Source organism: Cydia splendana, chromosome 23, assembly GCF_910591565.1.
Source record: "Cydia splendana chromosome 23, ilCydSple1.2, whole genome shotgun sequence".
Lineage (NCBI taxonomy): Eukaryota > Metazoa > Arthropoda > Insecta > Lepidoptera > Tortricidae > Cydia > Cydia splendana.
In genome coordinates this window covers 6727436-6753222 of record NC_085982.1, presented here as the reverse complement: position 1 = coordinate 6753222, position 25787 = coordinate 6727436, and the positions used below count along the sequence as shown (strand labels likewise).

The 25787-nt window shown below is 38.4% G+C and overlaps 1 protein-coding gene and 1 long non-coding RNA gene across 3 annotated transcripts in view; one reads left to right on the top strand and one right to left on the bottom strand.

The window, feature by feature from the left end:
• LOC134801914 (uncharacterized) overlaps positions 1 to 25787 on the top strand; it is a 49450-nt gene that overhangs the window by 18289 nt on the left and 5374 nt on the right. For both annotated transcript variants that reach the window (XR_010145743.1, XR_010145741.1), the window contains exon 3: positions 23892 to 24074. This is a non-coding gene — a long non-coding RNA (uncharacterized LOC134801914). The remainder of the gene's footprint in view (positions 1 to 23891; positions 24075 to 25787) is intronic.
• On the bottom strand, positions 2402 to 25434 carry LOC134801898 (lysophosphatidylserine lipase ABHD12-like). The gene is made up of 11 exons (XM_063774550.1): positions 25273 to 25434; positions 25021 to 25072; positions 23900 to 24018; positions 23225 to 23338; positions 21823 to 21963; positions 13830 to 13922; positions 8342 to 8476; positions 6458 to 6609; positions 3899 to 4066; positions 2824 to 2951; positions 2402 to 2487 (listed from the first exon to the last, which is right to left on the bottom strand). Exons 2-11 carry the CDS (start codon positions 25062 to 25064, stop codon positions 2454 to 2456), a joined length of 1128 nt encoding a protein of 375 aa, XP_063630620.1. The 5' UTR covers positions 25065 to 25072; positions 25273 to 25434; the 3' UTR covers positions 2402 to 2453.

Here is a 25787-nt window from a genome sequence, read left to right as displayed (position 1 = left end):
GGAGGCGACTTTCCTGCAGCTTATGCGCTACGTCACGGATTCCGAGGCTGCCACGCATGTGTTCGTTACGTATGCGATCTAGTCGCGTAACGCCACACATCCATCGCAACATCTTCATCTCCGTGACGTGAAGCTGCTGGACATGCCTTCCGAGGACAGGCCAGGGCTCGCTACCATATAGTAGGACTGGTCGGATGATGCTCTTGTACACAAGGCCCTTTAGCTTCACCGGTATCCTGGGGTCGCAGAGGACACCGGTTACTTCTCGCCATTTTGCCCAAGCAGCGCTAATTGGGGCTGGGACGTCGTGATCGATTTCACCCGATTCGTGCAGCACGGACTCAAGGTATTTGAATTTATTCGTTTTCACGACAAATTCGTCTCCTACCTTTATGGGGTCGGGGTCCGTGTCGCCACATGCCATGTACTCGGTCTTCGCAACATTTAGTTTCAGACCGCCGTTCTCTAGCGCACCCTTCCATTGGTTCACTTTATCCAGTTTCTGTTTGTCCTCATCTGTCAGTGCAATGTCGTCAGCGTACGGTTTTGCAACAACCATAATAGAAAAAAAAAATTAAACACATTGTCTTACTAATTAAAACTGCAATAAGTAAACTACTTATTGTACTTAAGATTTAAGCATACAGTACAGCACCATACTATAATTGCTTAAAATAATCGTAATATCTTGAATTACTAACGATAAGTGCGATAAGTAGACTACTTATTGCAGTTATGGCTTGTAATTATATCATGTCTGTATTGGACCATCCTAAGCATAAGTGCGTTTGCTCATTTTTTATAGTATTAATAAATGAATAAATAATTATTAGGTACATACAAATAAACTCAATAATATTATCTATTTTTTGGTCAAAGTTTCAAGTCAATAGGATGTGTAATATTGGAGATATCAACTAAACAAATTTAAAATATATTACCGCGTTTTTCTCGAAAGTAGCTTGACTCTAGTTATTGCACTTTTCGTTAGGAGGGCAGTCTATGAATAAGGGGATTGTTCTATTTATGAGTAATTTTAATATTATTATGCATTATTATAATATTAGGCAATATAGTCAATATAATTTTTAAGAACTACTTATAAGCTTTAGCACTGGTCCTAAAAATTGAGCATGAATAATTCTACATATAGATTTTAAATAGGGGGTATTACTGCAATGTTCTGCCGCCAGAGTGCAGCACTATCGCCTATAGTAAACCATAGAGTAACTTCCTTAAACTGTTTTTAACAAGTTTTCACAGACAATAAAATATGACATTGATGCATCAAGTCAAAAATGGCTTGTAATTATATCATGTCTGTATTGGACCATCCTAAGCATAAGTGCGTTTGCTCATTTTTTATAGTATTAATAAATGAATAAATAATTATTAGGTACATACAAATAAACTCAATAATATTATCTATTTTTTGGTCAAAGTTTCAAGTCAATAGGATGTGTAATATTGGAGATATCAACTAAACAAATTTAAAATATATTACCGCGTTTTTCTCGAAAGTAGCTTGACTCTAGTTATTGCACTTTTCGTTAGGAGGGCCGTTTATGAATAAGGGGATTGTTCTATTTATGAGTAATTTTAATATTATTATGCATTATTATAATATTAGGCAATATAGTCAATATAATTTTTAAGAACTACTTATAAGCTTTAGCACTGGTCCTAAAAATTGAGCATGAATAATTCTACATATAGATTTTAAATAGGGGGTATTACTGCAATGTTCTGCCGCCAGAGTGCAGCACTATCGCCTATAGTAAACCATAGAGTAACTTCCTTAAACTGTTTTTAACAAGTTTTCACAGACAATAAAATATGACATTGATGCATCAAGGCGGTTTGTTCAAGGGCCTACCAGGAGAATCAGAATTTAGTTATCTGCCTCTTTATCGCTCAAATACGCAAGAGTGATAGAGGTTAGATAACGAAATTTCGATTTTCTTGTTTCGCGGTAGACCCCCAGATTGTGATGGATTGTGGTAGTGGCGCCCCCTAAGCATAGTTTCGCGTAATATTCCCTATTCATGTTTAACAACCACAGATGTAAGTGTCGTAGCTAGCGCTAGTTTTGACACTTGAGTTTTGAAGCAAATCCATTGAATATCACCCAGATCAAGTAATTCGGTGTATATGTTTAGATCTTAGAGGATATAACCAAACGGAGACGCCTTCCCTATCCCTATTATAATTAAATTAAATTAAACTAGAATTAATGAAACAAAGTTGACGTCTGAAATAAGTATACATTATTATTAGCAAAACTATAATGAAAACAAAATCTCATTGTAGAAATGATACCCACTGATAGGACTAAATGTGGTGCACTGTAAAAGCTAACATTTTATAATTAAATAAATTAAATAAATAAATACCCGCTCAGTGACATTTGTGACCGTAAAGATATATTATCATATTGTATTAATATTAGGTGTTCACTTCGAAGATCGATGAGTTGACACGAAATTTCTGAAAAGAAAACATTTATAAAGATTATACAATGTTATGCTCTAAAAACTTATATCTCTTAGAACAAAATCTAATATTTCATTTTTATATTTCAAGTATAGTGGTGTGTCTACACTCCTTTTGTGTCTATACTTTAACAAATTTAAAATAATAGGATCTTAATATCAATGGCTGTTTTAAAAATTGCATAACATCATCCCCATATAAAATCTGTTATGATCAAAATAAATCAAGATAATATTATCCTGGCTAAATTATACGTGAAAGGTAATCCCATAATATTTTAGTGTTTGTTGGAAAGGCTAGATTTTTATACCATCCATAGAGAGGTCTTACCCCACGATCTCGGGCAGGTCTTTAGCGTTGCAGATCCACTTGTGTCCGAGATTCTCGCTCTTATCGTACGAATGCAGTATGACTGGTGCGTCGCTCTCGGCGCGCGATTGGCGGATGGATTCGTACAGCTGGAAAAAAACTTACTAAGGCTCACTTGCACCATCCCACTAACCCGGGGTTAACCGGTTAAACCTAGAGTTACCATGGTTACCAGTACAATTTGACACTGGATTGACGGTTAAACCGCTTAATCCCGGGTTAGTGGGATGGTGCAAGTGAGCCTTAGGGCCATTTGCACCATCCGGGGTTAAGCGGTTAAACCGTTAAATCAGTGTCAAATTTTACTGGTAACCATGGTAACTCCAGGTTTAACGGGTTAACCCCGGGTTAGTGGAATGGTACAAGTAAGCCTAAATGTTTAACACATTAAACTCTCGCGTTTTATACACAATATCTGGGAGACCGAGCTTTGCTCGGAAGGCATATGAAAACTCGAAAATGCGCGTTTTCCCAGAGATAAGACCTAGCTAGATTTTTCGGCCCCGAAAACCCGCATATAGCAAATTTCATCGAAATCGTTAGAGCCGTTTCCGTGATCCCCGAAATATATTATATATTGTATAAATAAATATATATACAAGAATTGCTCGTTTAAAGGTATAACGGGTCTACCGCGATATGATTTCATTGTTTTAAAGTCGGACCAAGAAAAGTCTGCAGCGGATTTGATAGCCCACGCAGTGCAAGTTTTATTTATACACGTCATAATTTCATAGAAGTTTGACGTTTAAAATAACACTATCACTGCGTGGGGCTATTAAATCCGCTGCAGACTTTTCTTGGTCTGTCTCTACCTTAAATTCCGACGTTTCAGCTGAGTTGCACCAGCTGTGGTCACGGAAAGACAACAATATATATATCTTTCTCACCTTAGCCCCAACAACATGTCACTATGACGTCATCCCTCGCATGTAGTATTAGAACGGGAAGGGAGCATGTGCGACATGTGCGACTTGTGCGAGCGAGATGCTCGTCCGAGCGGAAACAGGGCTGTCTGGCCGTATATCTATCTCACCTTAGCCCCAACAACATGTGGCACTATGATGTCATCCCTCGCATGTAGTATTAGAACGGGAAGACAACGCGTGCGAGCGAGATGCTCGTCCGAGCGGAAACAGTGCTCGGGCCGGGACACGAACTGCGATACGAACGTTTCCTTGTAGTAGGGCAGCCACGTTACCAGCTGAAGAAAAAAGCATTCCTTAAACCTTAATTAAATGTACCGAAAATGAGCAATTTATATCATATAGGTAATATAGTAAATATAAAAAAGGTATAGAAATTATAGAAAAAATTAAAACCTCATGTTAAATTTTTTATAACATCCAAAATAAAAAAGAAATTAGTAGAGCTTAAACTAAATCTCCACCGGCTGGAAGTGTCATTATTTTAGTAATAAGTATTTTCATAGAAATTATATTTATGATGACATTTCCACATTTTGCCATTGAAAATGCCACGCAAATTTAGTTCGATCCGACTGCACCATTTGCTCGAATAATAGGTAAATTGTATAGAGTTAGACCAAGAAAAGTCTGCAGAGATTTTGACTAGAGATGCACCGGATATTTGGTTACTATCCGGTATCCGGCCATTATTTTACTATCCGTTCGGATACCGGATAGTGACCTACTAACTGGCCGGATACCAGATAGTAAGATTGCTTGATTTCGGAGTAAACAAATTGAATCTAAGAAACAGTCACGGTCATAATGGTACTCGTTTATATTTTAAAACTATTTAAACATTCCACTCACTTGCACGCGCACTCATTTCGAACGTAGAAATGAGTCCGCGCGAACGTTCACTACGAAACAGGTCAAAACCTGCACAATGCGCACCTAAAAAACCGAAATGTAGGTATAGTTCCGCCGGCCAATATTCGGTGGCCGGATACCGAATATTCGGCTGATGGTAAGGCCGAATATTCGGTATCCGGTATCCGGCCAAACAACTATCCGTTGCATCTCTAATTTTGACTGCACACACAGTGCAGGTGTTATTTCGAACGTCAAAATTCAATGATATTGTGACGTATAAATAACACTGGCACTGCGTGTACAGCGTGTGCTGTCAAAATGTCTGCAGACTTTTCTTGGTCTAACTCTAGCAACTATTTCCATAAACACAATATTTCTTAAAACAGACATGATGTCCTACTATTGGTATTTTACAAGCTTTTATTTAGTTTCACCTGTCCGTTGTCTGTCTGTCTGTCTGTCTGTCGGTCTGTAATCAAAACTTGCAAGTTAAATTTGATCCACTTCCCGGTTTCCGATTGAGCTGAAATTTTGCATGCATGTATAAATTTTTACATTTATTTTATTGACTGTTTTAATGAATTTATGCTCATCCGGTTGTGTCTGTGTTTTGTCACTCTGTAGTTTATTAACAATAGTCTTAAATTTTGCTTTGTACAGATACTAACATTTTTATGGGCTTTGCCTGAAATAAATGATTTTATTATTATTATCTCTTTATTCAATTAGGGTTAGGTTAGGATTTTACAATGTGAGTATAAAAGTAAAATATAAAAACACTTACAAAACATAACAAAAATATATAAACACATTATAAGAAACCTAACCTAGACTGCCGCCGGCAGCGGGGCTTGGCCCAAGCTGCCGGTGGTCAGGGCCGCAGAGTGAGGAACCGACGTACTATACGCGCCGTGTCCAAAATTACCGCCTTCTGCATCTGACCCTTGATCCAACCACCCAGCGAGAGTCTCTCTAGGTGTTGGTCGAGACTCTTCGCTATGAGACCGTTCGCTGACACAACTATCGGAACAATGATCGTCGAGTCAACATCCCACATGGCGGTAATCTCGTGAGCTAAGTCTAGGTACTTGCTGGACTTGTCCTTCTCGGCCTTCACGAGATTCTCATCATGGGGGATGGTGACGTCGGCGAGCACGGCCCGGCGCTGCGATCGGTCTATCAGCACGATGTCAGGCTTATTGGCTACAATAGTCCTGTCAGTGATGATAGATCGATCCCAATAGAGCGTGGCACGACCATTCTCGAGAACAGGCGCAGGTGAGTACTTGTAGTACGGTACTTCGCGGTCCACAAGGCCGTATAGAAGAGCAAGTTGTTGGTGAATAATCCTGGCTACGAGATTATGTCTGTGCAAGTACTCACCGTTAGCAAGATGAGAACAACCGGAAATTATATGCCTGAGTGACTCTGTTATTATTATTATTATTATAAATCGGATGACAATGCAATATTATGGTACCATCGAGCTGATCTGATGATGGAGACAGGAGGTGGCCATAGGAACTCTGTGATGAAACAACGCAACCTAATTGTGTTAGGGGTTTTTAGAATTGTCTCGATGAGTATTAGTTGTCAGTCGTAAGAAAAGTACAGTCAGCGATAAAAGCTTGTACCAAAAATGAAATTTTTGCCAAAAACTTATTTATAGATGGTCAAGCAAATCTTGTCAGTAGAAAAAGGCGCGAAATTCAAACTTTCTATGAGACGTTATCCCTTCGCGCCTACATTTTTCAAATTTGCCGCCTTTTTCTACTGACAAGATCTGCTTGACCAACTTTAATAATCCCACTCACCTTGGATAAAGGATGATGTGCCACCTCATCCGCCAAGTTATTGAACGGAGCTTCCAATATGAGTCCGTCAGGTAACTGCAGCGGGGAGCGTTCCAAAAGTACCGTCGACAATTCGGGGAGATTGCCGAGGAGGTGCGACGAGATGCCTGTACCTGGAAATATTGATAAGTTTTATTCAACGAACTTTTTTTTTAATCATTAAAAGTGTTTAACCTTTTGAACGCCACAGACGGCAATTGACGTCAACGCAAAATCGTGACGACGACGCCAAAGACGGCATTTGACGTCAATCGTTTTTTGATGAAAATCTACTGAAAAACACCCCACTTTTAGGCTGACACAAACACCAGGGAGGAGGAGATCAACATACGCATCCAAAACGCCCTGCGGTGCAGTGCAGCCCTCCACAAAGTGTTGGTGTCCGGGCTTCTCAGCAAACATACAAAGTTACGGATATATAAAACCGTTATACGGCCTATCCTAATGTATGGCTGTGAGGCCTGGTCCCTAACACTAAAAGAAGAAAGTCAGCTCCTGGTAGCAGAGAGAAAAGTTTTTCGCAAGATCCTGGGACCTATTTAGAGAGATGACGGCACCTGGAGGATCCGGAAAAATGCCGAGATCGAGGAGTTAGTGGCCGAACCCAATATCGTCGGCGAAACGAAAGCGCACAGACTTCGCTGGTTCGGTCACCTACTCAGAATGGGAGAGGATCGGGCTGTCAAGAAGGCGTTCTTGGGACGACCGACTGGTAGCCGTCCGGTGGGTCGGCCCAGGTATCGCTGGGAAGACAGTGTGGCGGCGGATCTGCTTCAGCTTCGCGTCAGTAACTGGCATGAAGTTGCGCAGGATCAGGACAGGTGGCACGCTCTTGTTTCGGAGGCCAAGATTCTCTTTGGATCGCTGAGCCAAAATAGTTAGTTAGTTAGTTAGTTTAGGTTGGCATTATTTATTCACAAAACTAAATTTTACCCCCGTGGCGTCAGTGGCACGGCAAATGGATGCGCCGTTTGGCGTTCAAAAGGTTAAAACTAAGTTTAATATGGGACATTACTGCAATGTCACCGACTCTAGGAAATTCATAGACTAACTTATACACACTCTGCCTTAAACTGTTTTTAGACAAGTTTTCACAGACAATAAAATATGACATTGATGCATCAATGCGGTTTGTTAACTAGGGCCTACCGGTAAACGCGAAAATCGAAATTGAGTTATCTGCCTCTTTATCGCTCGAATATGCAAGAGTGATAGGGAGGCAGAAACCGAACATTCGATAGTAGGATTGAGGTAGGCCACGTGATTGACGTAGTGACGCATGATGTGTCATTGATGTTTGTTTACTGTATGTGCTAGTTGTGCCACCTACGCAGAGCTTTGCCTAATATTCCCTATTATAACATGATTACATTATTAGTAGGTAAACATTACATTATCAATTTATCATATCAAACTATAACCAAAACAGATGTCATTCTAAATATACAACGAACTACAATAACTACCTATAGAAGCCTGAGTAGAGTTCAAAAACTGGACAAGTGCGAGTCGGACTCGCGCACCAAGGGTTCCGTACCACTACGCAAAAAACGGCACAAAATCACGTTTGTTGTATGGGAGTCCCACTTATATATTTATTTTATTCTATTTTTAGTATTTGTTGTTAGAGCGGCAACAGAAATACATCATCTGTGAAAATTTCAACTGTCTAGCTATCACGGTAACACCATGCCGCTATAACAACAAATATTAAAAACAGAATATAATAAATATTTAAGTGGGGCTCCCATACAACAAACGTGATTTTTTTGCCGTTTTTTGCGTAATGGTACGGAACCCTTCGTGCGCGATTCAGACACGCACTTGGCCGGTTTTTATTTTTACCTAAAGAATGTCCCCACACGAAGATGCTAGGTTTGGCCCCCTTGTCGACTGTGTTCCTCAGCCACTCGTACACCATGAGCGAATCCTCTACCACCCCGTTCTCGCTGGGATGAATGTTTGTTGAGTCACCGTAGCCTGTAAAAGTTTTTGGCAAAAATTTCATTTTTGGTACAAGCTTTTATCGCTGACTGTACTTTTCTTACGACAGACAACTAATACTCATCGAGACAAATCTAAAAACCCCAACAACAATTAGGTTGCGTTGTTTCATCACAGAGTTCCTATGGCCACCTCCTGTCTCCATCATCAGATCAGCTCAATTGTACCATAATATTGCATTTTCATCCGATTTATACATGCATGCAGAATTTCAGCTCAATCGGAAACCGCGAAGTGGATCAAATTTAACTTGCAAGATTTGATTACAGACAACGGGACAGGTGAAACTAAATAAAAGCTTGTATCAACTTGTATATAAAAACAGAAAAAAAAACATTAACCTTTTGGACGCCAATGACCGAATCCGCACTGTAGGTCCAACGCCAAAGACCGATTAATCCATCACAGACCACAGAGCAACACAGACATACGTGCATATGCATAAAGTTCAATTTCCCGTTTGATTCGAGTGACAGCTTTTGTGTTTGACACGGCGTCGAAAAGGTAAATAATAAATAATAAAATAAGCTAGCCTATATACGTCCCACTGCTGGGCACAGGCATCCTCTCAAGCACGAGAGGGTTTGGAAAAAAAAACATTATACATATAGGTCTTAAATAATACAAATCAGCATCATGCAGCCAAGTCTTCAACCAATACCACAGAATAAGTAATAGTACAGTCAGCAGCACCATAAGTTATACAGGGATATCATGATCCGACCCTGAATCGCTGTCAAACTTCGGTTTTGTAGGAAGTGTCCTTTTTTTTTATTTATTTATCAAAAAGTTCACAACAATTTTGTTACAAATTATATTACTCGCCAAACTGCGATTGCAGTTTGTTGGCGAATCGCGCTCATTTTTACGTTTTAAACCTTTTTAAAGTTATACAATTCTAGCTGTGCCCGCGGCTCCGCCCGCGTGGAATTCGGTCTGTGTCAGTAAGCGGCTAATTTCTAATCCTAATTTCTCTCCCTCTCTCCTGGAGGCGGAACTTGAAGTAAAGTTGACAGATGGATATGCTAGAGGACTGCAGTCCAGATAAAATATTTTCACCTCAGCAGCTCGAACAAGGGTACTTTGCTTCTTAAAAACAGTGAGCAAAATGCGATTTTGCTCACTGAGTCATTTTGTCTCACTCAGTGAGCAAAATCGCATTTTGCTCACTGAGTGTGTCTTACGCAGTGAGCAAAATGCGATTTTGCTCACTGAGTGAGACAAAATGACATTCAAGTGACCTTTATAGTCAAATGTCATTTCAACATGCGGGGTCTAATACAAGTTCGATATACTTGGGTTCTATTATCTCTGTCCCTCTAGGTATGTTCTCACTGCTTAGGGTGAAAAATTTTGTGTACTACACGAGATCAAAGTTATTTACATCTCGTGCGCTTTTGAATCCCTTACTACGCTCAAGATTCTAAATTAGATTCACTCGCTACGCTCGTGAATCTATTATAGAATCTTTCGCTTGCACGGGACTCAAAATAAGCACTCGAAGAAATATCAAACTTTGATCTCTTGTTGTACAAATAACTATTTACAATTAGGTACCACTAAATAAAACTACACTCCAAAATCAATAGTTTTTTTCGATATAAAAACGCAATTTGATAGACAGTTGTACATTTTTACTTTTAGTATGGAAATCAGTCACATCATTTTATCACGAAAATTGACAGTGTTGCAGCAGTAACTTTGCAACAGAGTAATGCTACTGCAGTCGCCACCCGAATGTCACTTTTATCATATCTTATAATGTTATTGTAAACGCGAGCGAAGCGAGCGCAAAAATTTTTTGATATAAGAAACGCAATTTGATAGACAGTTGTACATTTTTACTTTTAGTCCCAACCAGGCGCGAATCCAGGATTTCATACAGAGAAGGGATGAGACAGTTTTCTATCAGCCTAGCTTCGCATAGGGCTCGACATTTAAGGGTCTTAGCGAGGTTGTTTTCATACAGAAAAGATACAAGAAAGCAGAGCTTGGAATTGAATTGGCGAAGTGTGAGCAAGGCTTGGCCCAGCTGCGAAAGAGGAAAGCTTGGATTTGGATCCACGCCCAAGTGTAATTAAGGCAGAAGATCAACTTTGCCGTAAGGCAGAAGGCATCGCATAAGACCTAACGCCGAACTGCAAAAGAGTGGCTTGAAATCGAATCTATGCATGTAATCACGACTCTTCTACTGCTCGCTCTTTGGTTTCACTCGAAAGCGCTACTTGATAGGATGCTTTTAGTTTTCGGCTTTCACGGGGCCCCTTATAACACTTTGACAGTTAGGTCTCAGGATCGCGGCTAAGGAGCAACTCGGCTTGGCCGACAAATCTGGCGTGCAAGAGAGCAAAATTCGCTATAAAATCGGTAACCTATGTCGAAAAAATCGGCTGGCCGCAAGCCCTAAAGCAAGATTTTTTTCCATGGCTTTAAGGGCCTCCGCGTAAGGTCAAATCGAAAGCCTACGTTGGAGATGTTCTTACGTACCCTCACTCTCTTACTTGATCCCTACGACCCTTCGTTATTAGATGGGTACAATGTACACGTATAAAAGTTTCATGTAGGTACCTATACTCCACGACGACTGCAATGCTGATGCAGCCTGCGTGTTTACGGTTTTCGTGCCCCCTAGACGTGGTGCCCTAAGCAAGTGCTTTTTTGCTTAAAAGTATCTTAAAAGAGTTAATCCGGCACTGCAAATGACATAGGTCAATGTGTTTTTTTAAAGTACCCACCTTCGTGGCCATTAGAGATGGGTCGCGGGTATTTACCCAATTTACCCACCCAGGTAAATACCCGGTAAATACCCATCTACCCGGTATTTACCCGTATCTACCCAAATGGACGGGTAGATTCATTTCTTGTTGCACATGTCGATTTGTGTTAAAGTGGAGATATAAACCGAGTTAATTGCTGTAATTATTGTGTGTCATTTAAAATGAAATGGTTTAGTTGCAGTTGCAGTTGTAACTAAGGAATTTTTAGTACAATTTTGATAAATATTAAAAAAATGCCGACATAAGAGTTTTTTTTAGACTTGAGTAAATTATCGTACCTACTTATACGTTGATAATACACATTCCAACTTCGGTCGGCGGGGGGGGGGAGGGGGGCAAAAGTGAACTTTTTCATATTTCTTGGAATATGTCATTAATATCGAAAAGTGTTGTATGTACAAACTAAAGTAGACATAATTTTCTACAAAAAAGGTTATATCCATTTTTGTCCTAAAACTAACTGTGTTTGACTTATAAGCTTCACAAGTTGGGATACTGCACAATTTTTTTTTATTATCATTCATAAATATTTTTTTGTTTTCATCTTTCTAATGTATATTAAAAGCATTTTAAAACATTTCCGGAAGCCAGGGAATGATTTTACACGATTTTCATAATTGGACTGATATGTTAAAATCTAACTTCACCTCATAGCAACCTTTTCGTAATTAGTTTGAACATACATTTTATGGAAAATTATAAAAAAATACTTAAATTAATCTTATTTATACTCACATACCATCAAACACATCAAATTTAGAAGAAAAACGAAAATACCCGCGTATTTACCCGCGGGTAGGTAAATATCGGGTATTTACCGGGTAAATACCCGCTCTCGGGTATTTACCCGGGTAGTTACTCATCTCTAGTGGCCATTATTAAGTATGAATATGGATTTGATATGGATGCGATATAATTACGATTAGGTATAATTCATGACGGAGAAAATTTATAATTTTAAATAATCATGCAATTATACGCGTATTGATATGTGTGTAAATTTTACCACTACGTAACTATGTAAACTCATTTTTAGTTTTTTTGATTACTTAATGTTTACTCAGTTCCCCAAAAGATGGCACTGTGCAATGAGGGGCAATTAATTTACTGTCGTTTAATTTTGTTGTATTATTAATTTATTAAATCAACATAATTATTCAATTATTTTTGTTGATATCCGTACCCCCACTACCCCCTCTTTTAAACTTAGAGTTAATTTGGCAAAATCTTTCCTCGGTGGCTTATTCATGTCACAACGTATTAAATTCAGCGCCATCTGTTAGTTTACCAGGGTACCCTATAGTGGTAGCACATATTTGAAAAAAGTTTGCCCCTCCTTCCTAAGTAGCGCCATAAGATTCAGGGGCAAACTTAAGTCAATCGAGTGTTGTGGCTACCCTCCCCTTTTAGGGATTGAATTTTTATAGCCTATAACCTGGCCGGGGATTTTCTCGACAAATTAGTAAAGTTTTCATCAAACTCCGTTCAGCCGTTTTCACGTGATGCGCGTTCAAATAAACAGACAAACAGACAAAAATTGTAAAAACTTTTGGAACGTGTTCTGTTATCGATTCTAAGTATCCCCAGCCAACTTCTTTTCAAATATCTTCCATGTACAGACTTTTGACCGTCTTCAGCTTTATTATATGTATAGATAGATTACCTATGCTATGCACTATGCACTAAATACTTAACTTAAAATACATACAATACGGACGTACGGTACGGTTTCTGTACGGCAGTACTATTACTTATTCTGTGATATTGCTTCGTAAAGACGAGCCTTACGGGCACTAAGAATGGTGCCAGTACAGTGGTGTCACGCACACGAACTCGAGCCAATCGCCCAGTCTAACGCCACAACGCGATTGGTTGATGAGTTCGCATCACGCGCGCGATTGGTCGCAACTAGTTGCGTTAGACTGCATGATTGGCTCGAATTCGTGAGTGACACCGCTGAATTAGCACCATTTTTTGTGACCGTAAGGCCCGTCTTTATACAACGCGTTACATCAGCTACTGAAAGTGGGGTGGGTACTCGTTGTATAGGTCATACTGAGCATCTTTCACTATGGGACTAAGGGTGGAATCACATCTGTCAGCATCGAGCCGCATTTTATATATGAGAAATTGCTCGTTAGTATGAAGATGCGTACGCATGCTTTCAGCTTTTCGTAGCGTACGCATCTTCATACTAACGAGCAATTTCTCATATATAAAATGCGGCTCGATGCTGACAGATGTGATTCCACCCTAACCCCGAAATAGCGATAAAAAAAATTGACACTCCCATAGAAGATATCAACACAAGCCAGCCAAAATGTATGGGAGAGTCAATTTTTTTTTCGCGATTTCCTGGTTGGTTCCATAGCAAAAGTTGCTTAGTATGACCTATACAACGTGTGCCTATCCCACTTTCAGTGGCTGGTGTAACACCTTGAATATGCAAATTGAGTCAATGTAAATACCTTTATAATCGAAGGCTATGGTGTGAAATTCCATTTAAATACCTCTATAATCGAACACTATGGTGTGAAATTCCATTTAAATACCTCTATAATCGAAGGCTATGGTGTGAAATTCCATTTGCTGAAAGAACTTGTAGAGCTGAATCCTGTGCGATGCCGCTCGAGAATTTGAATTTCCTGAAAACGAAATAAATGAATTAAAGTGAAATTTTTATATCGTCAGGTGACAAGCAAAACTCACCATAACAGCAGTTGCATCATAACAACATCACGCGCGCGTAATTAATCTCGAAAAAATGTTTTAAGTATCGGAAATGGTGTAAAAACTTTATAATTTGATAAATTTAAGTGTAACTCATGACAATTAGTGTTATCTAAATAAACGGTGAATGTTTACAGACTTTAGTAAACCAAAATACTTTTAGTGTACTCCTTCTTTTAATTCGTTATAGTGTCAGTGAAATTTGTGTAAATACGTCATTATTATTAAACCATATTTCCGCATAGTGTTAGTAATACTGTCTAATCTCTTATAAACACTGGAATCAATAAACAAACTTCGATATAATCGGCATATAACCAAAACTTTGTAACTGCCGCCTGAACTGACGCTCGCAAGTCAATGACCCCGACTCAAATTTGTGGAATTTTGAACTTGGACCAAGCTCGGACTAAATTAATAAGCAGTGCCTATATAAGTGACAGTAAATATTGTAAATAGAAGTGTTTTTGTGAGACTATATAGATTTTTTGTGGAAAAAACATTTTTTTCAAAACTATTGCGTAAATTATAAACATTGTATTAACCGCCGGAACAGTAGTGACATCTATCAAATCACGCAAGAACTAACGAGGATACTAAGTTAACTTGTCACATCACTGGATACACCATCTATATGCTAAACTCCGAACCATATCACACGTGCCATACTATTTGATACCACGCCATCTAGGGACATCGTTGGGAACTAGATCAATTTTAAATTTGCTTAACGCTTAATCCGGCAGTGTTGACATTATTTCCACTAGAGGGACACATAGAAAATACAAGACGCAGAGATAAGTATGTAAATGAATGCAATAGAGGGCGCTCTTAGTACTGTTTCTTACAGAGGATGATACGACTTTGCGAAAAGTAAACAGCAAATAACCACAATAACTTGACCACGGAGGAAAATTAAAGTACTACAAATAAGTTTACATAATTAAAGGTAAAATGGATCCTAGGAAAACTCAGTCGCACGATTACTTAAAGTGCTCATCATGTCATAAAACCTACGATATACTGAATACTAATGTAACATTTAAGAGATATCAGTTAATGACAAAAGAGAATAAAATAAATTGGAAATGTTCCATGTGTCATAACGCAGCGCAACTATCGCAACTAAAGTCTACTCTTAACAACATAGCCGGCCCCAGTAAAATAAGGGTGCAGGAATCGCTTGTTCATGCGACAAAAATGGAATCTAAACAGCTATCACCGTCAGTAGGAAGAGTAGTTACTTCTGAGCACTCTCTAGACAGCCCCAATAGCACATTGGGCGATGATACCTACTGCAGCCTACCCAATTTATCTATGACTGAAAGTGTAATAGTGACCGACCTTAAACACCAAGTTACAAATTTAGTTACACAGTTGACCAACGCTAACACAGAGATAAACAGGCTAAACTCTGAGGCTAAAGCCTTAAAAAAGATAATAGAAGAGCAATGTTTCAAAATACAAAGTATCACTGAAAGTAATAGTAACACGCCACAAGTGCTACTAGAAGAAATTCCAAATGGCAGAATCGACCGACAGTGTCAAAACATATTAAAAACTGACTCGCCCAATAAAATTCAGAATGAACTAGAATGCCAACAGTCGCCCATTATAAGCAAACCAAAACATAGAAAATCAAAACAGAAAGCATTTCCGAATACAACACAACTCCAAACAATAAAAAAATTGGATGACTCGGTAAACCAGAGTACGACGCCCGATGATAAAAATTATTTCACTACAGAAAAAACACAGTTACCAGTTAAAAGTAAATCTGAGAACATAACTCGACCCACAAATACCAAGGATGAAGTAAAGACGAAAAACAGAGTATGTGTCATTAGTTCCATCAGTAGCAGGAAAAATAGGAAAATCTTGAATAACATGCTAAATATATTTCATAAATATCAGTGCATACATATCAGCACTCCCGGCGGTGGAATTCAAGAACTCGTAGCTAACGTGTGCGACCATCTTCAAGAGTACACTTTACAAGATTACTGCATTCTAGTAATTGGAGAAGAAGACTTTAAGATCTCTCAAGATTATGATCAGTCGGCATTAGTGCAAAAAATAAAGATCGTGTTAGAGAAAATAACTCACACTAATGTAATAGTTTGCACACCTACATACATTTGTGGTGCGCCAATATATAATTATAGAATTGAGTCATTTAATACACTCTTAAATCAAGCCATACAAGAAAATAACTATGCCTATTTCTTAGACTCAAATTTGGAACTATCGCTAAACATGTTTTCATTCCGCTCAGGCAAGATCACAAACATGGGAATAGAGTGCATACTCAAAAATATTGAAAGAATGGTCGAAGAAATTAATCAATATCCTCCAATTATGTGTCCACCGCGGCATAATAAGTTGACGTATTTTCCCCATGAAAAAGAACAGGACATCACACCAGCGATACCAGCATCAACAGACAACGTAAACAACGCCTCGACGAGTGCACCAACAGCGAATAAGTACCAAAACGTAGACAGTCATAATCGCAATATTTGCGAGCAATGTAACCATAATACTTTTTTTCGTGTATAAACACATAAATGTACTTCATCAGAACATTAACGGTCTAATTAATAAAGCTAACGCACTATCTGTTAATTTGCACGAACTATCTATATCTAAACAGCCAATTGATGTAATCTGTGTTACTGAGCATAATATGAAACAAGGAGATGAAAATCAATTAACTCTAGACAATTATGTACTGGCAGCATATAACTCCAGAAATAGTAGAAACGGTGGCTCTTGTATATTAGTCAGAAATATACATAAATATAAAGTGCTGACAGATATTTCAGACACTTCGGTTTCGCGCTTATTTGAATGTTCTGCGATTGAGCTTATAGAAAGGAACGTAATCATTATTTGTATATATAGAATTCCAACTTACAACGCATCTGATGTAGCAATTTTTTTGAGCAAATTAGATAATATACTTGGTCGTATTTCTGATAAGAAAAAAATCATAATTTGCGGTGATTTCAATATTGACACTTTAAAACGGACAAAACACTCAATTGATTTCATGGATCTTGTAACTGGTTACAATCTTCGTTTCGGTATAACAAAGCCTACCAGATTACAAAGCAATACGTGTATTGACAATATCATACACAACGTTCGTGGAGGGAAAACGGACGTCATAGAACTTGCCCTTTCAGATCACACAGCCCAATTAATAAAATGCCCTGTAAAACTCACTTGTCTATTGTCACATTGGTTTAGTACCAAAAGGGATATGAGCAAAGATAATATAGCTAAGTTTACAGAATGCCTAAATGCTCTTAACTTTAATGAGGTATACATGTCTAATGACCCAAATGAAGCCTTTAATTACTTTAATGAACAATTTTTACTCTTTTACGACTTATGTTTTCCCTATATAAAATGCAAAATAGCTTCCTTGAAAAAACCAAAATGGATTACTCGTGGCATTCAGAAATGCTGTAAAAAGAAAAGAGAATTATTATGGAAAAGTAGATTACAGCCAACTACCGACAATAAAAATGAATTTAAAAACTACTCTAAAAAACTCAAAAAAATAATGTTGCTCACAAAAAAGTCTCAAAATAATTACTATATTAAAAATTCATCAAATAAATCAAAAGCTACCTGGAATATTATAAATGGTTCAAAAATGAGACACATAAAAGATAACATTTCAGCAATCAACTTGAATGGGAAAGATATTACCGACCCCAAAGATATAGCGCAGGCATTCAATAACTACTACATTCATCTCAATACAATAGGTGATAATTCATCGAATATAAATAAACACACCACAAGTAAAACGACAATGACGTACAATTCTATTAATTCGATTTTTATGAAGCCAACAAATCCAGATGACATAAGAATAATTATCAACTCTCTGAAAAACACCAATAGTACAGGAAACGACGGGATAAATACAAAAATAGTTAAAACAGTTTCAAAAATCATTGCAGCACCGCTTAGTTTTATTATAAACACGTGTATCGAACATGGAATATTTCCGGACAAATTAAAAACTACCATCGTTCGACCTTTGTATAAAAAAGGAGATAAAAAAGATATAACTAATTACAGACTAGTGGCATTGATGCCTATTTTCTCCAAGATAATAGAAAAAGTAATTTATTTAAATCTAAGTAGCTTTTTTGAATCACATAACCTTTTTGCTGACGAGCAAAAAGGTTTCCGGAAAAATAAATCCATAAACATGGCCATTTATGATCTACTTAACACAATTACGACACAGTTAGATAAAAAAGTACCCGTTACAGCATTGTATATGGATTTAACAAAAGCTTTTGATTTTGTGGATCATAAAATTTTACTATCAAAACTGTATAATTATGGTATCCGCGGAAATACCTACAATTTACTACAATCCTACTTGACGAATAGAGAGCAAGTCACACAAATAACTCGGATTTGTGTTAAGTATAAAAACGAGGTCACATTTTATTCAGATTTAAAACAAACAAATTATGGCGTCCCACAAGGAAGCGTCTTAGGCCCGCTCCTCTTTTTAATCTATATTAACGATCTGCCAAAAGCAATCACAGATAAAATTGTTTTATTTGCAGATGACAGTACAGTGATTTTTACTAGCGAAGAGCCATCATTATTTGAACAACACATTAATAAAACAATAGAATTAATAATCGATTGGCTACATAAAAATAATCTCTTTATCAACTTAAATAAAACCAAAACAATGACCTTTAAACAGAGAAAAGAACTTATTTCACATTTAAAAATTACATACAAAGATCAGGACATTGAAGAAACGGTTTCAACAACTTTTTTGGGGATACGCTTAGATCGAACATTAAGTTGGAATAACCACGTAGACAACGTTTGTAAAAAACTAAACAAATATTCATATGCCTTACGCAATTTGCGAAAAGTAGCAAACCAGTCGACTGTTTTAATCTCTTATCACGCTCACGTTACATCAACTTTGAGATACGGGGTTATATTTTGGGGTAACTGTACTGATAGAGAACTAGTGTTCAGAGCTCAAAAAAAGTGCTTACGATCAGTATGCGGCTTACATTTCATAGAATCATGTAAACCCTACTTTATTAAGCTAAATATTCTCACGCTTCCCTGTCTTTATATATATGAAGTCGTATTATATGTTAAGTATAACCCTCACCAATTCTCCTATTTCAATAGTTGTCGCCAACAACATAGAATACAATCTAGATCATGTAAAACAGCGTTACTAGCAAAAAGCTTTTTTGGAATGGCACCAAAAATTTATAATAAGCTACCAACACAGATTTTAAAAATTAACGATTTAAATAAATTTAAAAAAAGCTTGTATGATTTCCTAATAACTAAAGCATACTATTCTATTCAAGATTATTTGTCAGACTCAGGAAACTTTATTACCTTTTAATTTGTATCTGTTTTATATGTTTTAAGATTTAGTTTATAACTGCATGCTACATGTGCTCTGTAGCTATTTGTGTGCCATGTGGCGAAACATAGTGTTACTATATTATACATGTAAGACCTACTGTTCAGTTGTACATACCTATGTTTAACAAATAAATAATTTGGAATTGGAATTGGAATTGGAATTTGGAACCAATTGCTAAAAAAATTAAACATAAAACTCGCATTGGGCTTAATAGTCATTTGCGGAAGTGCCGCACTCTTATGAATGCTGTTTAAACCATCATCTTATTATTATATTATATTGTTTAATACACTAGCAGCTGAAAGCTGATGCGTGTATATCACTCCACTTATTTTTTAACGATTAATGTTCATTTTTTTTAGTTGTTTTAAATGTTTGTCAAGTCTGTTTTTAAAACTGTTCACTGAAGGAGCACATATCACTGTTTCTGGTAATTTATTCCACACGCGTACGACGCGGTTTGATAGAAAGTGCTTCCTTTTTTAGGGTTCCGTACCCAAAGGGTAAAACGGGACCCTATTACTAAGACTCCGCTGTCCGTCCGTCTGTCACCAGGCTGTATCTCGTGATCTGTGATAGCTAGACAGCTGAAATTTTCACAGATGATGTATTTCTGTTGCCGCTATAACAACAAATACTAAAAACAGAATAAAATAAAGATTTAAGTGGGGCTCCCATACAACAAACGTGATTTTTGACCGAAGTTAAGCAACGTCGGGCGGGGTCAGTACTTGAATGGGTGACCGTTTTTATAGATAATGGTACGGAACCCTTCGTGTGCGAGGTCGACTCGCACTTGGGCGGTTTTTTTTTATTGGGAGGAAAATCGTTATGTTACCTTCGCACCGCAGGGACAGCGCGGAGGTTATGTCGGACTTTCACCGACTAAAAACCTCCCAGTAGTCCTCCTCGGCGCATTTCGGACGGCTCTGGGATCTCCAATGAACGCGCCAGTGCCGTCCTAGCGTTATGCCCCTCCGTCCGTCTCCGACCCCGAGCACCCCTTTTAGTCGCCAGTTGTTGGCCAGTTCCTCATCCAGCAGTTTATGTAGCTGTTCCTTGTTGCAACCCTCGGAGTATTGTACTTCAGGCTCTCTTTGAGTCACTACGGATTGGACTATTGTTTGTAATATAGTTTACCGTGGCAGTAGAGCATGATGGGTGTCTTGGAGTTGGCTAATTCTTGATCCAGCAGTTTATGGAGCTGTTCCTTGTCGCAACCCTCCGAGAAGTGCTGCTTCAAGATCTCTTTGAGTCACTACGGATTAGACTATGGTTTGTAATATAGTTTACCGTGGCAGTAGAGCATGATGGGTGTCTTGGAGTTGGCTAATTCCTGATCCAGCAGTTTATGGAGCTGTTCCTTGTCGCAACCCTCCGAGAAGTGCTGCTTCAAGATCTCTTTGAGTCACTACGGATTAGACTATGGTTTGTAATATAGTTTACCGTGGCAGTAGAGCATGATGGGTGTCTTGGAGTTGGCTAATTCCTGATCCAGCAGTTTATGGAGCTGTTCCTTGTCGCAACCCTCCGAGAAGTGCTGCTTCAAGATCTCTTTGAGTCACTACGGATTAGACTATGGTTTGTAATATAGTTTACCGTGGCAGTAGAGCATGATGGGTGTCTTGGAGTTCGCTAATTCCTGATCCAGCAGTTTATGGAGCTGTTCCTTGTCGTAACCCTCCGAGAAGTGTACTTCAGCTCTCTTTGAGTCGCTACGGATTAGACTATGGTTTGTAATATAGTTTACCGTGGCAGTAGAGCATGATGGGTGTCTTGGAGTTGGCCAGTTCCTCATCCAGCAGTTTATGGAGCTGTTCCTTGTCGCAACCCTCCAACAAGTGCTGCTTCAAGATCTCTTTGAGTCACTACGGATTAGACTATGGTTTGTAATATAGTTTACCGTGGCAGTAGAGCATGATGGGTGTCTTGGAGTTGGCCAGTTCCTCATCCAGCAGTTTATGTAGCTGTTCCATGTCGCAACCCTCCGAGCAGTGCTGCTTCAAGATCTCTTTGAGTCACTACAGATTAGACTATGGTTTGTAATATAGGTTACCGTGGCAGTAGAGCATGATGGGTGTCTTGGAGTTGGCCAGTTCCTCATCCAGCAGTTTATGGAGCTGTTCCTTGTCGCAACCTTCCGAGAAGTGCTGCTGCAAGCGCTCGTACACGCTCTTTGGAAGGATGTGCCAGATTCCTGGAATATAGTTAACCGTGGCAGTAGAGCATGATGGGTGTCTTGGAGTTGGCCAGTTCCTCATCCAGCAGTTTATGGAGCTGTTCCTTGTCGCAACCCTCCGAGAAGTGCTGCTGCAAGCGCTCGACACGCTCTTTGGAAGGATGTGCCAGATTCCTGGAATATAGTTTACCGTGGCAGTAGAGCATGATGGGTGTCTTGGAGTTGGCCAGTTCCTCATCCAGCAGTTTATGGAGCTGTTCCTTGTCGCAACCCTCGGAGAAGTGCTGCTGCAAGCGCTCGTACACGCTCTTTGGGAGGATGTGCCATATTCCTGAAATTAAAAACATAATCATGAAAATGTTTTGAATAGAATAGAATAAAATTTATTCAGGACGCTTAACCTTTTCGACGCCGTGTCAAACACAAAAGCTGTCACTCGGACGCCACGTCACCCAAGTGTCAAAACTGAAATTGAACTTTATGCATATGCACGTAGGTCTATGTTGCTCTGTGGTCTGTGACCGATTAATCGGTCTTTGGCGTTGGACCTGCGGTGCGGATATATCGGTCATTGGCGTCCAAAAGGATAAACAACAGAAATATAACAAATTTATGTCACGACGGAACTTCGAAGTCCCTACATAGGAACCTGATGTACCATATATTATGTGGTACAACATGGTGTATACCAATCATAATGAGACAGGTTGTCAACTTTAGACTGATATTTGAATTTGATGCTGAAGTTTCATATCCCCTTTTTGCCGCAGGACGCTGTTTCGTGGTGCAAAAGTGCGTACCCTTTATGCCATAATGTATGAATGAATTCCATTCATAATGAGTCCATGTAATTTTGCACCTTGCTGTTAGGGAATGCAAATCGGTTATTTTTTGTATGGAATTATTCGGTTTTTAACCGAAACCGCGGTTATTTCCATACAAAAAATAACCGATTTGCATTCCTTACTTGCTGTACATATAAGGAACAAGTCTGGTCCATATATTATTTGGTTTTTTAAACCATCAGCCATATTTTACGAGGTGACTATATTTTTTTGAGATTCAGGGTTGGTCTCAGAGTATAGTTGCTCAGTAAGTCAGTATGACCTCACAAAATTTAGCTAAGGGTTATAAAAAATATTTATATACTTGGTCAAGCAAATCTTGTCAGCAGCAAAAGGCGGCAAATTTTAAAAATCGCGGTTTAGCAACAGTTTTCAAATAATTCCAAAATCGCGTGTCATCTGTGTTTTATCTGTGGAATGTGGATCGTGAATGACTGCCATCTTGTTTGTTTACATTCTGATTCGTTGCTATTTCAAGATAAATTTCTGCTATCACCATTAAATACCAATATATTAAATAAGATTGTGCATGAACTTAAGCAAAGTTAAGGTGCCTACAATGTACAATCATGCACGTTGATCGTAAATATTTGTAAAATTTGAGGTTATGATAATTACATGTTTTGGTTCGATGTACATTGCTTCTTTTCTTAGCGCAATACTGCTCTTTGAGCGTTGCCCTACTTCACTTTGCTGTACATTGCTACTGACATACTTTGCTTTGACAGACTATACCATGGTGCTTACCAATCTTAATGGGGCAGTTGTCGACTTTAGATTGGTATTCGATGCTGAGGTTGCGTGCCCCCTCTATGCCGCTCGACGCCGGGTCTTCGTGGTCTATGTGCAAAGGCCACTGAACTGGAATTCAAACTATAAATAGTGTTTTTCTTCGTTGACTATGTAACCCTAAAAAGGCTCAAAAGTGGTAGAATATGAAGACTGATTTCACCAAAATGGTAGAAGATAAACATAAAACACTGTTAAATCTTTTCTTAAACATGACTCATCTTTTTTTCATAAGTACATGTAGGTGGCAAATAGCCATATGGCCCATACTGTTGGTAAGCGGTCATCATAGCCTACACATCGTCTCACAAGACGGGTGGGATGGGTACTGGCACACCTACGCTAGGCTTCATGTGCCCTAATTTAATTTGTGTATATTCTTTATCTTGTGAACTAGTACTGTTTGTTTTGCTAATGGTGGGCAGTAAATAATATTTGTATTGTATTATGAAATGCAAAGAACTCCATATTCCTAAATAATTTTATGAGTGACATACTTTTAAAAGAATGGCCAAAGACTGCCCAAAACCAGGAGGAATGGAAAAAACTTTGAGGCCTTTGCCCAGCAGTGGGACACAACAGGCTCTCAATAATAATAATAACTAGTATAACTCAACTATTGCAGATACACACCAAAGTTGGCAAAGATGAGGCTCCGGCGGAAGGTCTTGGAGTAGCGAAAGACGAGTGGCACCACGGCCACGTGGACCACCAGTAGCCCCGCAGTCAGCGCGCTTCCAAGTAGGAGCAACCTGCACCAAAAACGATGTTCAGGGGATAGACATTGGTGCGGAACAAAAAATAAAAGGTTTCTGTTCTTTTTTTAATCAGGCATGCTATGATGACTAAAATTTTTTTAGTTGTAACACACACAAAGACATCCATGTATGGTAGGTAAAATGCCAAATGTCAATATCTAGTTAAAAATAGAAAATGGTGCAAAGGGATAATTGTATTAAGTCCCCAGTACACAGTGGCTAACGATGGGCCATGCCAAGCCACTGCCGTGGGTGACTGTGTGAACGCCACAGGCCACGCTACACCATGATTCCCTTTGAACTGTCAAAAAAACTGACAACTTCTTGATGGTGCACCACAATAGACAAATGATGTGACGGCCAGTCATCCACCGTTGTATACCATTGCCCCCTGTACACAATGGCGATGGCTTGTCATGGCACATCCTTGACTACTACTGTGTACTGGGGTCTTTACAAGTTATGTATTATGTGTGTTAGGAGTAAAATAATGGAAACGGAGACTTTTCTGTTGGCCTGTGGGTGGCTAGAGGATAGAGAATTGTTATCCTAATCATATGCATGAATAGACAATAGAATCATAATCTAACAAATATGCATGTAATGAGTACAACACAACAACAACAACAGGAACAAGGGCAAATTGCCAATTACGCCACGCCATTGCACTGTAAATAATATCTAAATGCACTATAATAGTGCACTCTAATGATGATCTTGTAAAATCATTTTAATATGTTTGATAATGATAAGTACTGAAAAACTAGTTTTTAAAGATTTATTTGTGAAAATAGCAATGGTTTTATTCCGCCCATCTTATTTATTATATTTGCCTTTAAAATTAAACCCATGAGAGGACAAGTCAAGGCAACATTCATTCGCGTAGTTATTAACCAATAACTTACCGATTTAATATATTCGGCAATCGCAGTTGTCGCCATGGCTGTTAAGAAAGTACCTTAGTTTATTAAAAAATATAATTTAAAAAAAACTTACGCGGCAGTGTAAAGACACACGCAGATCAAAATTCCGTCTAACATGTTACGCACTAAAAATCGATAATACTGAATTAAATAACACCAAATACTTGACCGAAATGAAAGCTATTTAACATACGAGGTGCATAATTAAGCTGCAGACATGCAATGTTATAATTAACAGCAAAACTAATAGAAATCTAAAGTTAATCTATTAACGTAAAGAAACTAAAATAAAACAGTTATACACTCAAAGTACGGTGAAACTAACATGGAAGTGGTTGCTGATTTTCATGAGAAAACGTAGCTGTTTTACTTGTGAATCTAATTTATTATAATAATACTGAATGCGCAATGCAAAATCGGCAGCGAATCGATGTAATTTATCGAAGAACCTTCGAACTTTTGACGCATCGCATTGCATTATGACAGTGACAGATGACATCATGACAGTTAAAGATAGAGTTGTCATCATGTGAACTCACAAATACCGGTTAATAGGGGATATTACTGCAATGTTTTGTCGCCAGATTGCAGCACTACCGACTCAGTAAATTCATAGACTAACTTATACATACTGTGCCTTAAACTGTTTTTTGACAAGTTTTCACAGACAATAAAATATGACATTGATGCATCAAGGCGGTTTGTTAACAAGGGCCTACCGGTAAACGCGAAAATCGAAATTTAGTTATCTGCCTCTTTATCGCTCGAATATGCAAGAGTGATAGAGAGATTAGATAACGAAATTTAGATTTTCTTGTTTCGCGGTAGGCCATGTGTCAA